Here is a 14,265-nt window from a genome sequence, read left to right as displayed (position 1 = left end):
ACTATTTCGACATCCTTCCAAGTAGAATCAAAGGCCAGTGTTAGGGCCTGAAACCCTTCGACAAACTTACTAGGGTCTTGAGAAAACTGGCTCAGTCTGCCTTGGGCTAACTACATCGATTAAAGAGAAGAGCACATGTCCTTTGATTGTCTCTTTGCCATCTGCCACTTGCCTCAGAGGGCACACTTTGCCCGATCTTGGATGGTAGGAAGTTCCACTGCGAGTTGCTGGGGTGTGGGATTGGTCAGAGGCATCTGGGGAAGTAGGTGCCTCGGGGGAAGCAGGTGGGTCTAGAGAAGCAGGGGAAGCTTGGTCTCCCCCTGAGAGTTGGGGGGTGTTAGGAGATGACCTGAAATGCCAGGTGTGCCTTTGAATGCCCAGAAACCGCTTAGAGTGAGTGGGGTTGTGGTAAAGGACCACGAAGACTTGGACGTACAGAGCCTCAGTCCATTTTCCTATCTTGTGACAGTAAAGATTTCCGGTTGCAAGATGATATTGTAATTTAGAGACGGATTTTCAGGACATTTTTCTCCATCTCCCAACCTATATAAAGGCCAAGCAGTGTTATAGTAAAAGTTTTTTTTTTTTTTTTCCCTTTTAAGCCTATCTATTTTTAACACTTCTAATTTTTAAGGATACATTCCTGAGGTGTCTCTTCTGGTTTAGAACAGGATCCTCCCATGTTGAGTCATTTGCAACCAAGAGCACTTCTAGAAATGAAACCCAGCATCCCAGAGACATTTTCCCAGGAGGCTTTTGTCAGAGTGTGGTTGGAGTGCCGTCCTCACCTAGTGGGGTTTTGAGCGTCTCCTACTCTGGCCACCTCCATCCCTTGCCCCAGGGGTTCCGATGGGGAACATTTGAACCAGTGCCAGTGCGTTGCTAGACTCTCCCTGAGGGGGGCATCTGTTGTCTATAAGCTTGTGGTCCTACAGCAGTTTTCTCTATGTTGGATGTTGGGGTGTATTCCTCAAGAGTGGGCATCTATAAATCCCAGAATGTGGACTGCTTGGAAGTGGACAGCTGAATAGTCTGTAATGAGGTACGGGCTGCTGAAGCCTGGAGGAAAGGGGAGATTAGAGATGGAGAAAGGAACTCCTGGAGGAACTGGAGCTGGGCGTGGTGGAGAAGGCCCCGGGGTCAGGAACTGGAGCTGGGCACGGTGGAGAGGGCCCTGGGGTCAGGAACTGGAGCTGGGCACGATAGGGAAGGCCCCAGGGTTAGGAGCTGGAGCTGGGCATGGTGGAGAAGGCCCCGGGGTCAGGAACTGGAGCTGGGCATGGTGGAGGAGGCCCCTGGGTCAGGAACTGGAGCTGGGCACGGTGGAGGAGGCCCCGGGGTCAGGAGCTGGAGCTGTTCACAGTGGAGAAGGCCCTGGGGTAAGGAACTGGAGCTGGGCACGATAGGGAAGGCCCCAGGGTTAGGAGCTGGAGCTGGGCATGGTGGAGAAGGCCCCGGGGTCAGGAACTGGAGCTGGGCACGGTGGAGGAGGCCCCGGGGTCAGGAACTGGAGCTGGGCACGGTGGAGGAGGCCCCAGGGTCAGGAACTGGAGCTGGGCACGGTGGAGGAGGCCCCGGGGTCAGGAGCTGGAGCTGGGCACGGTGGAGAAGGCCCCGGGGTCAGGAGCTGGAGCTGGGCACGGTGAATGCCCCGGGGTCAGGAACAGGAACTGGAGCTGGGCATGGTGGAGAAGGCCCCGTGGTCAGGAGCTGGAGCTGTTCACAGTGGAGAAGGCCCTGGGGTAAGGAACTGGAGCTGGGCACGATAGGGAAGGCCCCAGGGTTAGGAGCTGGAGCTGGGCATGGTGGAGAAGGCCCCGGGGTCAGGAACTGGAGCTGGGCACGGTGGAGGAGGCCCCGGGGTCAGGAACTGGAGCTGGGCACGGTGGAGGAGGCCCCAGGGTCAGGAACTGGAGCTGGGCACGGTGGAGGAGGCCCCGGGGTCAGGAGCTGGAGCTGGGCACGGTGGAGAAGGCCCCGGGGTCAGGAGCTGGAGCTGGGCACGGTGAATGCCCCGGGGTCAGGAACAGGAACTGGAGCTGGGCATGGTGGAGAAGGCCCCGTGGTCAGGAGCTGGAGCTGTTCACAGTGGAGAAGGCCCTGGGGTAAGGAACTGGAGCTGGGCACGATAGGGAAGGCCCCAGGGTTAGGAGCTGGAGCTGGGCATGGTGGAGAAGGCCCCGGGGTCAGGAACTGGAGCTGGGCACGGTGGAGGAGGCCCCGGGGTCAGGAACTGGAGCTGGGCACGGTGGAGGAGGCCCCAGGGTCAGGAACTGGAGCTGGGCACGGTGGAGGAGGCCCCGGGGTCAGGAGCTGGAGCTGGGCACGGTGGAGAAGGCCCTGGGGTCAGGAGCTGGAGCTGGGCACGGTGAATGCCCCGGGGTCAGGAACAGGAACTGGAGCTGGGCATGGTGGAGAAGACCCTGTCGTCAGGAGCTGGAGCTGTTCACAGTGGAGAAGGCCCTGGGGTCAGGAGCTGGAGCTGGAGGTGGGAGTGCTCCCACAGGGGATTTGTTGGACAGAGTAAGGTGAGAGACTAGACGGCAGAAAAGCCTGAGACCCTTTCCCCCATATGTTTGGTGGCTGTGATAAAATTGGAGACAACCTGTACCTGACACAGGGAGCAGCGGGTTTGGACAGCATTTCCCATATAATTTAACGTACGAGTTAAATCAGGATCTGTTTGGGATACTCCAGGGGCCCTTTAAAACACCACAAGGTTAGCCGGAGGCCAGAAGAACTTTAATTAGAATTTGATGTTTGGGGGTACTCTTTCTACCCCCTTCTGATGCCTATGTCAGAAGCTTTCTCTATCTCCTTTATACTTTAATAAAACTTTATTACACACACACACACACACAAAAGAATTTAATGTTTGGGAAGTCTGTCAAAAATGTAAAAAACCCAGTCAGATCAAATCATAGGTCACCGTGAAGCAATTATTCCTTAAGCGAAGGTGAAAAAAATAAATTTCAAAAGTAAACTAAGTGTAGATCACTTAAAGGCACAGGAACTCACAGTCTATTATCAGAAGCAGCGTCCCAGGAAAATGTCCTTCTCTCATGAAAGACCAAAGCTAGCCCTTCTATAGCCTGTCTTAGTAAAATCCACTTACCTACTAAGATTTAATTCCACTTTAGAAAATCCCAACCCCATACAAAATTCTTCCCAGTATTCTACTTCTGCAAACCTGTCCTTTTCTGTAGCAATACTTTGTCCCTTATTCTTCAGTTTAGAAATAATCAGCCTTAGCAGAAAAACCACCCTTTTTCCTTTAACAAAGTGTATGTCCATTTCTCATACCTCCTTTTTTAAAAATGTACATCTCACAGACTTTTACATTGGCATTCTATCAGTTGGTAGAGAACGTCTCAAAGCAGCACCAGACAAGCTTAAGTTTCTCTTGCACAAAGGTAGGCAAATTTAGGCTTATTTAGCAATTAATATTTCCAACATTTTATCTATCGTATTTGAAATGGCCTGGATATTCAGTGAATCCCTATATTTAACGTAAATTTAGTTTTGAGTACCAAGGTGTACAGAGACGTTTTGCTTTTTAAAATATTTATTTATGTCTTTGGCTGCGGCAGTTTCCTGGCAGCACAGGGGTCTTCACGGCAGGCGTGGGGCCCTTTGTTGTGGACTCGCTAGTTGTCCTCGGCTCAGTGGTTGCAGCCCAGGCTTAGTCTTGGCGTGGCGCGGCGAGTCTTCGCTCCTTCACCAGGAGTCGAACTCTGGTCCTGCGTGGACGGTTTCTTAACCCATAGTGCAGCATGGAGGTCCTGTAAAGAGACTGTTCAGATGGATGTTTCTAAAACACAGTCATTCCCCTAGAGTTAACCAACAAGGGTTCATCCCATTTACTTAAAAATTTAATCATATCAGATTATTACACCTGTTGGCAAATTTCATAACAAAAACACAGCGTGTACTTAACTGACCTTCAGTAACCTTAGGTGCAGTGCAAGTATTATATTTATTGTTGATGGCTCTAAAGACAGATCTGTATGAGGTAAACCCACAAGCTTAAGTCAGACTAACCAATTTCTATAGAACCAGAGATTTCCTAGTTTTCCGGCTTGAATTTAAAACTGCCTCCTTCCTCTGGGGCACTACAGACAAGCGGGCTGATCCTGACTTCAGGCAAAACAGTTACTTTGCAAAAGCAGAGGACAGCTGCAGGCTCAGAGCCCAGGCAGAATAGTGACATTGCGAAAGCTGAGGAGGTAAGTGCAATCCCCTCTAGGATTTTTGTCCTTTAAAATTCCTCCAAGTACCCCACTCCAGGACTCTTGCCTGGCAAATCCCATGGATGGAGGAGCCTGGTAGGCTGCAGTCCATGGGGTCGCTAAGAGTTGGAGACGACCGAGCGACTTCACTTTCACTTTTCACTTCCATGCATTGCAGAAGAAATGGCAACCCACTCCAGTGTTCTTGCCTGGAGAATCCCAGGGACGGGGGAGCCTGGTGGGCTGCCGTCTATGGGGTCGCACAGAGTCAGACACTACTGAAGCGACTCAGCAGCAGCAGCAGCAGCAAGTAACCCAAAGCTGGAGTCTCAGGCAATGTGGGCTGCATTTGTATTTCAAAATTTAAATGCTCCACCCTGCCCAGTTTTGGCAGACCTGCAGGAGCAACCAGACAGACAAAAGTACTTAAAAGAAAGACCCCAGTGAAGGGGAGGTGTAGGGAGGAGGGAGAGAAAAGACTGAAAACAAGAGAGCAAGACAGCAGGGTCCAGCCACTGTGATCTCTACAGTCACAGAGCTCTCTCGGAAGGAGAGGACAGAGATTTCAGGGGAGGGAAAGCATTGCCCCAACCAGGGTCCCGAGGCCCCCAGGAGCCAGGAAGGCAGACTTACCACATGCCCTGATGGTGAAAAATGAGGTTCAGGTAGGCACTGGTCAGCCACGCTAGAGTCGCACTCTGTAGTCTTGGATGTGCCCGGGTCCTCGCCCTGGAAGGGGACTGCCCCAGGTTGGGTGCCATCAGCTGGCCGGGTTCTTGGCCTTCCCCGATCAATAGAAACGGACAGACCCGAAACTCAGGAGACGCTTTACTGGAGTTCTTGCGCTGGCTACAGGAGGGAGCAGGCCCTGGAGCTGGTTCCTTATATGCTGTGAGGCTAGGGGTGTGTCCAGGGGTCGGGCTAGAGGTGGGGCTTAGGTGTTTTGCCCACCTCTTTGTGGTGTTGAGTGCAGCGGGGCATGCGCAGTACCCTGTTTTTGCTCCCGGCTCTTCAGAAGTGGCAGTTGGGGTTTGTATATTTTGTATCTTTTGGTCCAGAACGTGCCCCACCTGGGCATGCACACGGAGTTATTTTTAGTCCCAGATAGTTTCTTTGTATTTTGTTGCTCCCCAAGAGGTAGGTCCAGGTGCAGGCTTTGCAGGAGTGACGAGGAGAATGATTGTTGGGCCCTGGGGATGAAGAGGGCTGCCTGACAGGAGCCTGTGGAGCTGTGACTGAGCCTGGGGTCGGCCAGAGAAATAACTACCTTGACTCTCCCTGTCTTTCTCTTTTGACAACGCTCACTTCAGTTCAGTTCAGTCAATCAGTCGTGTCCGACTCTCTGCGACCCCATGAATCACAGCACGCCAGGCCTCCCTGTCCATCACCAACTCCCAGAGTTCACCCAAACTCATGTCCGTCGAGTCGGTGATGCCATCCAGCCATCTCATCCTCTGTCGTCCCCTTCTCCTCCTGCCCCCAATCCCTCCCAGCATCAGAGTCTTTTCCAATGAGTCAACTCTTTGCATGAGGTGGCCAAAGGACTGGAGTTTCAACTTCAGTATCAGTCCTTCCAATGAACACCCAGGACTGATCTCCTTTAGGATGGACTGGTTGGATCTTCTTGCAGTCCAAGGGACTCTCAAGAGTCTTCTCCAACACCACGGTTCAAAAGCATCAATTCTTCGGTGCTCAGCTTTCTTCACAGTCCAACTCTCACATCCATACGTGACCACTGGAAAAACCATAGCCTTGACTAGATAGACCTTTGTTGGCAAAGTAATGTCTCTGCTTTTGAATATGCTATCTAGGTTGGTCTTAACTTTCCTTCCAAGGAGTAAGCATCTTTTAATTTCCTGGCTGTAGTTACCATCTGCAGTGATTTTGGAGCCCAAAAAAATAAAGTCTGACACTGTTTCCACTGTTTCCCCATCTATTTCCCATGAAGTGATGGGACCAGATGCCGTGATCTTCGTTTTCTGAATGTTGAGCTGGAAAAGGTCAGTTTTTATAACAATCTCAAAGAAAGGCAATCCCAAAGAATGCTCAAACTACTGTGCAATTGCACTCATCTCACACGCTAGTAAAGTCATGCTCAAAATTCTCCGAGCCAGGCTTCAGCAATACGTGAACCATGAACTTCCAGATGTTCAAGCTGGTTTTAGAAAAGGCAGAGGAACCAGAGATCAAATTGCCAACATCCTCTGGATCATGATAAAGCAAGAGAGTTCCAGAAAAACATCTATTTCTGCTTTATTGACTATGCCAAAGCCTTTGACTGTGTGGATCACAATAAAATGTGGAAAATTCTGAAAGAAATGGGACCACCTGACCTGCCTCTTTAGAAACCTATATGCAGGTCAGGAAGCAACAGTTAGAACTGGACATGGAACAACAGATTGGTTCCAAATAGGAAAAGGAGTACGTCAAAGCTGTATATTGTCACCCTGCTTATTTAACTTCTGTGCAGAGCACATCATGAGAAACGCTGGGCTGGAAGAAGCACAAGCTGGAATTAAGATTGCCCGGAGAAATATCAATAACCTCAGATATGCAGATGATACCACCCTTATGGCAGAAAGTGAAGAAGAACTAAAGAGCCTCTTGATGAAAGAGGAGAGTGAAAAGTTGGCTTAAAGCTCAACATTCAGAAAATGAAGATCATGACAGTGCTCGCTGTGGGCTAAATCCAACACGAAGCCATAGGGGAAGAAAGCCGACTTCCTAGCACGTATCTGTTAGCCACTCAGGATGGAGAGCAGGTAGAGAGGGATCCAGGTGTACAGTGGTGTCATAATTTATATAGTCAGTCTGGCATTTAAGCTGTTTCTGTTCCTTTGCTGTAAAAAAATGATACTGCAGTAAAGTTCACGGGTGTCTTTGCATTCAAGTGTGAAAATACCTAAAGGCAGAGGTGAAATCATTGAGTTAAGATCTGTGCTAGTTCCAACATGGCCCCCAAGGAAGTGGAACCAATGAATATACATAGGAAAGGTTTCCTCGCTTCTGTAAGTGTGAAAATGTTAGTTGCTCAGTCATGGCCGACTCTTTGCGACCTCATGGACTGTAGCCCACCAGGCTCCTCTGTTCATGAAATTCTCCAGGCAAGAATACTCGAGTGGGTCGCCATTCCTTTCTTCAAGGGATCTTTCCAACCCAGGAATCAAACCCCGGTCTCCTGCATTGCAGGCAGATTCTTTACTGTCTGAGCCACCAGGGAAGCCCCCTTCACTTTTATCAATTAATTGCTTATAACGAGAAGGGAACGGCTACCCATTCCAGTATTCTTGCCTGGAGAATTCCACGGACCAGAGGAGCCTGGAGTGCTGTAATCCATGGGGTTGCAAGAGTCGGCCACGACTGAGTGATTAACACTTTCACCTTTTAAGCAATCTAAGAGATGAAACTGTTTAATTGTTGGGAAGACACTGGGGATCCTTCCTCGGATAGACCATGTGGGTTTCTGCCTCTTGGTGGCCTTTGCCTCTAGTACTGGGTTATAGATTTGTTACAGGTGTGCAGAATTCTGCGTAAGGGAATTAACCTTTTGTTTTGTGTTTTGTGCTTGGCAGATGTTGATTTTGCTTTTGGTAAGTTTTGCCTTGCAAAGGGTTGTATTTATTTATCTGTTTACCTATGGCTGCCCTGAGTCCTCATCGTGGCACGCCGCTCTTCATTGCTACAAGCCAGCTTCCTCTGGTTGCAGCAAGCAGGGCCTTCTCTCATTGCAGAACATGGGCTCTAGAGCGTGAAGGCTTCAGTGGTTGCAGCTCCCAGGCTAAATAACTGGGGCACGTGGGCTTAAATGCCCCGTGGCCTGTGGGTTCTTAGTTCCTCAACCAGGCATTGAACCCGTATCCCCTGCACTGGCAAGTGGACTCTCAACCCCCGCCACCAGTTGTTCAGTTGCTAAGTCGTGTCTGACTCTGTGACCCTGTGAACTGCAGCACTCCAGGCTTCCCTGTCCTCCTCTATTTCCTGGAGTTTGCTCCTCTTCCTGTCCATTGAGTCAGTGCTGCTGTCGCACTGTCTCACCCTCTGCCCTCCCCTTCTCCTCATGCCCTCAATCTTACCCAGCATCACGGTCTTTTCCACTGAGTCAGCTCTTTGTATCAGGTGGCCAAAGAATTGGAGCTTCAGCATCAGTCTCTCCGGTGAATATTCAGGGTTGATTTCTTTTAGGATTGACTGGTTTGATCTCCTTGCTGTCCAAGGGACTCTCAAGAGTCTCCTCCAGCACCACAATTCAAAACCATCAGTTTCTTGGCACTCAGCCTTCTTTATGGTCCAGCTCTCACATTTGTACAGGATTACTGGAAAAACCATAGTTTTGACTATATAAACTTCTGTTAGCGAAGTGAAACCTCTGCTTTCCAATACACTGTCTAGGTTTGTCATAGCTTTCCTCCCAAGGTGTCTTTTAATTTCATGGCAGCAGTCACCATCTGCAGTGGTTTTGGAGCCCGAAAATAAAACCTTTAATTGCTTCCACTTTTTCCTCCTTCTATTTGTCATGGAGTGATGTGACCAGATGCCACAATCTTAGTTTTTTGCATGTTGAGTTTTAAGCCAGCTTTTTAACTCTCTTTTCACCCTCATCAAGAGGCTCTTTAATTCTTCCTGGTTGTTGGTGTTCCTCCCCGCAGTCTTGATTCCAGCTTGTGATTCATCCAGCCTGGCATTTCGCATGATATGCTCTGTGATGAGAATATACAGCCTCGTCATACTCCTTTCCCAATTTGAAACCAGTCAGTTGTTCAATGTCCGATTCTAACTGCTGCTTCTTGATCCGCATACAGGTTTCTCAGACAGATAAGGAGGTCTGGTATTCCCATCTCTTTTAAGAGTTTCCCACAGTTTGTTGTGGTACACGCAGTTAAAGGCTGTAATGTAATCAGTGAAGTAGATGGTTTTCTGAAATTCCCTTCCTTTTCCTGTGATCCGACAGACGTTGGCAATTTAATCTTTGGTTCCTCTGCCTTTTCTCAACCCAGCTTATGCATCTGGAATTCTGTTCGAGTGCTGCTGAAGCCTTGCTTGAAGGATGTTGAGCCATTGCCTTGCTAGTGTGTGAAATGAGTGTGATTGTGTGGTGCTTGCATTGTCCTTCTTTGGGATTGGAATGAAAACTGACCTTTTCCCATCCTATGGCTACTTCTGAGTTTTCCAAATTTGCTGACATATTGAGTGCAGCACTTTAACAATGTCATCTTTCAGGGTTTGTAATAGCTCAGCCGGCTCCACTAGCTTTGTTTGTGGTAATGCTTCCTAAGGCCCACTTTACTTCGAATTCCAGGGTGTCTGGTTCTAGGTGGGTGATCATACTATAGTGGTTATCTGGGTCATTAATACTTTTTTGTGTGTAGTTCTGTGTATTCTTGCTACCTCTTCTTAATCTCTTCTGCCTCTGTTAGTCTTTACCATTTCTGTCCTCTATTGTGCCCATCCTTGCATGAAGTGTTCCCTTAATATCTCCAGTATTCTTGAAGAGATCTCTAGTCTTTCCCATTCTGTTGTTATTTTCTGTTCTTTGAAGGAGGCCTTCTTATCTCTCCTTGCTATTCTCTGGAGCTCTGCATTCAGTTGGGTGTATCTTTCCCTTTCTCCTCTCTTCTTTCCTCATCTCTTTGCAAAGCCTCCTTGACAACCACTTTGCTTTCTTGCATTTCTTTTTCTTTGGGGTGGTTTTGGTCCCTGCCTCCTGTACAGTGTTACAAACCTCCATCCGTAGTTCTTCAGGCGCTCTGTCCACCAGATCTGATTCCTTGAATCTATTCATCACCGTCACCGTATAATCATAGGGGATTTGATTTAGGTCATACCTGAATGGTCTAGTGGTTTCTCCTACTTTCTTCAGTTTAAGCCTGAATTTGGCAATGAGGAGTTCATGATCTGCGGCACAGTCAGCTCCTGGTCTTGTTTTTGCTAACTGTATAAGCTTCTTCATCTTTGGCTGCAAAGAATATAATCAGTCTGATTTCTGTGACCATTTGGTGAGGTCCACGTGTAGAGTCATTTCTTGTGTTATTGGAAAAGAATGTTTACTATGACCAGTGTGTTCTCTTGACAGAACTTTTAGTCTTTACCCTGCTTCATTCTGTACTCCAAGGCCAAACTTGCCTGTTACTCCAGGTATCTCTGGACTTCCTAGTTCTACATTCCAATCCCCTCTGATGAAAAGGGCATCTCTTTTTGGTGTTAGTTCTAGAAGGTCTTATAGGTTTTTATAGAACAGGTCAACTTTGGCTTCTTTGGCATCAGTGGTTGGGGCATAGACTTGGATTGCTGTGATGTTGAATGGTTTGCCTTGAAACCAAACTGAGATCATTCTATCCTTTTTGAGATTGCACCCAAGTACTGCATTTCAGACTCTTGTTGACTGTGAGAGCTACTCCATTTCTTCTAAGGGATCCTTTCCCACAGTAGTAGATATAACGGTCATCTAAATTAAATTCACCCATTCCTGTCCGTGTTAGTTCACTGATTCCTAAGATGTCAATGTTCACTCTTAACACCTCCTATCTGACCACTTCCAAATTACCTTGATTCGGGGACCTAACTCTCCTGATTCCTATGCAGTATTGTTCTTTACAGCATCAGACTTTACTTTCATCACCAGACACATCCACAACTGAGCATCGTTTCCACTTTGGCCAGAGGCTTCCTTCCTTCTGGAGCTATTAGTAACTGTCCTCCACTCTTCGCCAGTAGCATGATGGACACCTTCCGATCTGGGGGGCTCATCTTCTGGTGTTATTTGCCTTTTCACACTATTCATAGGCTTCTTGCGACAAGAACACTGGAGTGGTTTACCATTCCTTCCTCCAGTGGATCATGTTTTGTCAGAACTCTTCACTGTGACCCGTCTGTCTTGGGTGGCCCTGAATGGCGTAGCTTGAGTTACACAAGCTCCTTCACCACAAAAAGCCTGTGATGGCAGACCACCAGGGAAATCCTGCAAAGATTTTAATTAATCAAATTGGTCTGTGTTTTAAACTTTCTGAGTTCAGTGATTTATCCACTCCTAGATTGGAGAAGGTAATGGCACCCCACTCCAGTACTCTTGCCTGGAAAATCCCATGGACGGAGCAGCCTAGTAGGCTGCAGTCCATGGGATCTCTAGGAGTCGGACACAACTGAGCGACTTCAGTTTCACTTTTCACTTTCATGCATTAGAGAAGGAAATGGCAACCCACTGCAGTGTTCTTGCCTGGAGAATCCCAGGGACGGGGGAGCCTGGTGGGCTGCCGTCTATGGGGTCGCACAGAGTTGAACACGACTAAAGTAGTTAGCAGCAGCAGCAGATTGTAAGAGTATTCCCCATGATTGTTCTTATGGTTCCTTTTATTTTTGAATATTGGTGTAAAAACATAAGGACTTCCTTGATAGCTCAGTTGGTAAAGAATCCACCTGCAATGCAGGAGACCCTGGTTCAATTCCTGGGTCAGGCAGATCCGCTGGAGAAGGGAAAGGCTACCCCCTCCAGTATTCTGGCCTGGAGAATTTCATGGGCTGCATAGTCCATGGATTCGCAAAGAGTCTAACACGACTGAGCAACTTTCATGACGATGATAAAAACATCAAGTGCTCACCTGGAGATGCACAGCTTCTCAGATGAGTACACTGTGTGACTGTCTCACCAAGCAAGACCAAGGACATTTCATTTTTGTATTTATACTTCTGCTTCGGTGAGTTTTAGGTTAATGTGCCATGTGAGGTAAGGATATAGATTTCTTTTCCTTAAATGACAAATCAGGGATCCCAGCATTCAGACAGCATGTTAATAGACTCCTGTGACCTGCTTTTCCTCACTCCACCTTTTTGGGGGGCTGAGTCCTCTCAGAATCTGATGAGAGTTCTGAATTTCTCTTTAGAAGAATACACAGGTGCATAAAGTTTAGGTTAGAAACTCTCATGGGTTTAATTTCTTGTGTTGCAGGAAATTCGTGTTTTTCAACATACCTCAGATCCAGTACAAGAACCCCTGGGTGCAGATCATGCTGTTTAAGAACATGACGCCGACCCCTTTCCTGCGGTTCTATCTGGGTGAGTGTCCCAGCTGTCTGGCGCGGGTTGGAAAAGAATTTCCAGACATAGAGCATTTCAGAAGGGAGTGAGTTTATTAAGAGCAAAGAGCAGAGATAATGAAGACACTGCAAACCCAGCGGGCCAGCACCTGGCAGACCAGGGGGAGCCCCCGCTTTCAGGGGTCAGCAGCCAGTTTCTATCATCTGAAGACAAAGTTCCTGCTGGAAGGGCGGCGCTAGGTGACTGGTTAGGGCCCTCAAGGGTGAAACTGGAGCCGGCATTTTCGCCTAACTTAGGGTCAAGAAGCCTGCTTGCTGCTGACCCGGGGCGCTTTGGGGAACGGTTACAGTGGGGCTCAGTCAGTTCCGGACATGATCTTGGTTCTGGGCTCCACCTCTGTGGCCACGGGTTAGGGCTCCACAGTGAGCACACGGCCCTCGGCTGTGGCCCAGGCCTGCCGTCCCCCGAGCTCCTCCTGTGCGGCCGTCACTGGGGCCTGAGAGGGGAGCGCTGTGAACCTGTTGGTCCTGTTGCCTTGGCTTCTGCACCTGGTGCCCAGCGGCCACCAAGATCTCTCTGCCCGCACCCCCCACCCCCGCCAGACTCACTCCCGTCGCCCCACGTCTCCTACAGGCTCACATCGTGCGGGCCAGTCTCTGCACATTGCCTTGCTGCACTGTGCTTTAATGCCTTTGCTCATGTCAGGCCCTCTGCTGGAAATCCCCTTTCTACTTTTCTTGGCTAAATTAAAAAATAAATCCTTTGAGAGTCAGCTTGGGTACCAGCTCCCCCAGGAAGCCTCCCTGCCCCTTAGATGGGTCTCCCAGGGTGCGTCCCTCAGCACTGGCCACGTTCTCTTGAACTGCGTGTGTGTGTGTCCCCTTCTGGATCATAGACTTTCACGATGCGCTCCTGTCCTCTTGAGGCACAAATTGTGAAGATTCCCTTCATTTGGGCTCAGTCCCTGGAAGTCAGAGCCAACGTTTTAGCCTGGCTCTCTCCTCAGTCATTCTGATCAAGTATTGTTCCTAGTTCCGTATTTCTAGGGGAGGGCAAAATATCTGCCTTACACGGTTACGAGAGTCAAATGCAGTGTAGATTGGGAAATGCATCAGGAAACAAATCGATGATGTTCTTCATTCATTCAACAAATATGTGTCAGGCTCCTGCTAGGACCCATGGACTCTTCTGGGTGCTTGGGGTATCAGGGAGCCACAGGGTCAAAGACGCCTAGTCGTGTAGAGATGACATTCCAGCGGGAGGAGACAGAATGAACGGGGACTCAGTGACGTGGGTTGTTAGAAGACGAGCGCGGTGGGAAAAAAGAAAAGCAGAGCAAGGTGGAGCCGAGGAGCGTGGCGGGGCTTTGCCAGTTCCGTGTTTGTGCTGTTGTTTTTAAAAACTGACTTTATTGTGGGATAATTTACCCATAATGCGCAGGTCTTTTGTGCACAGAGGGATGAGCTCCGGTAGATCTGCGGGGCCTGTGTCACCCTTCCCCAGTGAAGACAACATCTCTCCTACTCCAGGGAGTCCCCCAGGACTGCTTTCCCGTCAGCTCCCACTCCCAGCAGAGGCGATCACTGCAAGCGGTTCTTCCTTTCGTGTGTGTATGTGGCTGAACTGCGTGGCCTGTGGGCTTCGTTCCCCGACCAGGGGTCGAACCCTGGCCCTCAGCAGGGACAGCACTGCATCCTAAGCACCAACCGCCAGGGAATTCCGGCTGCCAGCAGTTCTTTCACTGTAGGCTAATTATTTGCTTGTTTATTTTTGGCCGCGCTGAGGCTTCACTGCTTTGCACTGGCTTTTCTCGAGTTGAGGTGAGCGGGGCTTCTCGTTGCCGGGCCCGGGCTCCAGGTGCGCGGGCTCGGCAGTTGTGGCGCCCGGGCTTGGTTGCTCTGAATAAGCTGTGGGCTCTTCCCAGACCAGGACTGAACCGTGTCCCCGGCACTGGCAGGCGGATTCTCCTCTGCACCGCCAGGGACGTCCAAGACTGCCTCATTTTGTT

At 49.3% G+C, this 14,265-nt stretch overlaps 1 protein-coding gene and 1 long non-coding RNA gene across 2 annotated transcripts in view; one reads left to right on the top strand and one right to left on the bottom strand.

The window, feature by feature from the left end:
- MRPS25 (mitochondrial ribosomal protein S25) overlaps positions 1–14,265 on the top strand; it is a 46,185-nt gene that overhangs the window by 21,578 nt on the left and 10,342 nt on the right. The window contains exon 2 of the mRNA XM_027523497.1: positions 12,169–12,275. Coding sequence (XP_027379298.1) covers positions 12,169–12,275 — 107 coding nt within the window. The remainder of the gene's footprint in view (positions 1–12,168; positions 12,276–14,265) is intronic.
- On the bottom strand, positions 3,548–5,572 carry LOC113880868. Its single transcript, XR_003507855.1, has 2 exons — positions 4,863–5,572; positions 3,548–3,782 (listed from the first exon to the last, which is right to left on the bottom strand). It is a non-coding gene; the product is annotated as an uncharacterized LOC113880868 (long non-coding RNA).

Source organism: Bos indicus x Bos taurus, chromosome 22 (genome assembly GCF_003369695.1).
Source record: "Bos indicus x Bos taurus breed Angus x Brahman F1 hybrid chromosome 22, Bos_hybrid_MaternalHap_v2.0, whole genome shotgun sequence".
NCBI lineage: Eukaryota > Metazoa > Chordata > Mammalia > Artiodactyla > Bovidae > Bos > Bos indicus x Bos taurus.
The sequence above is the reverse complement of the archived record's forward strand: the minus strand, read 5'-3'. Positions and strand labels throughout refer to the sequence as shown.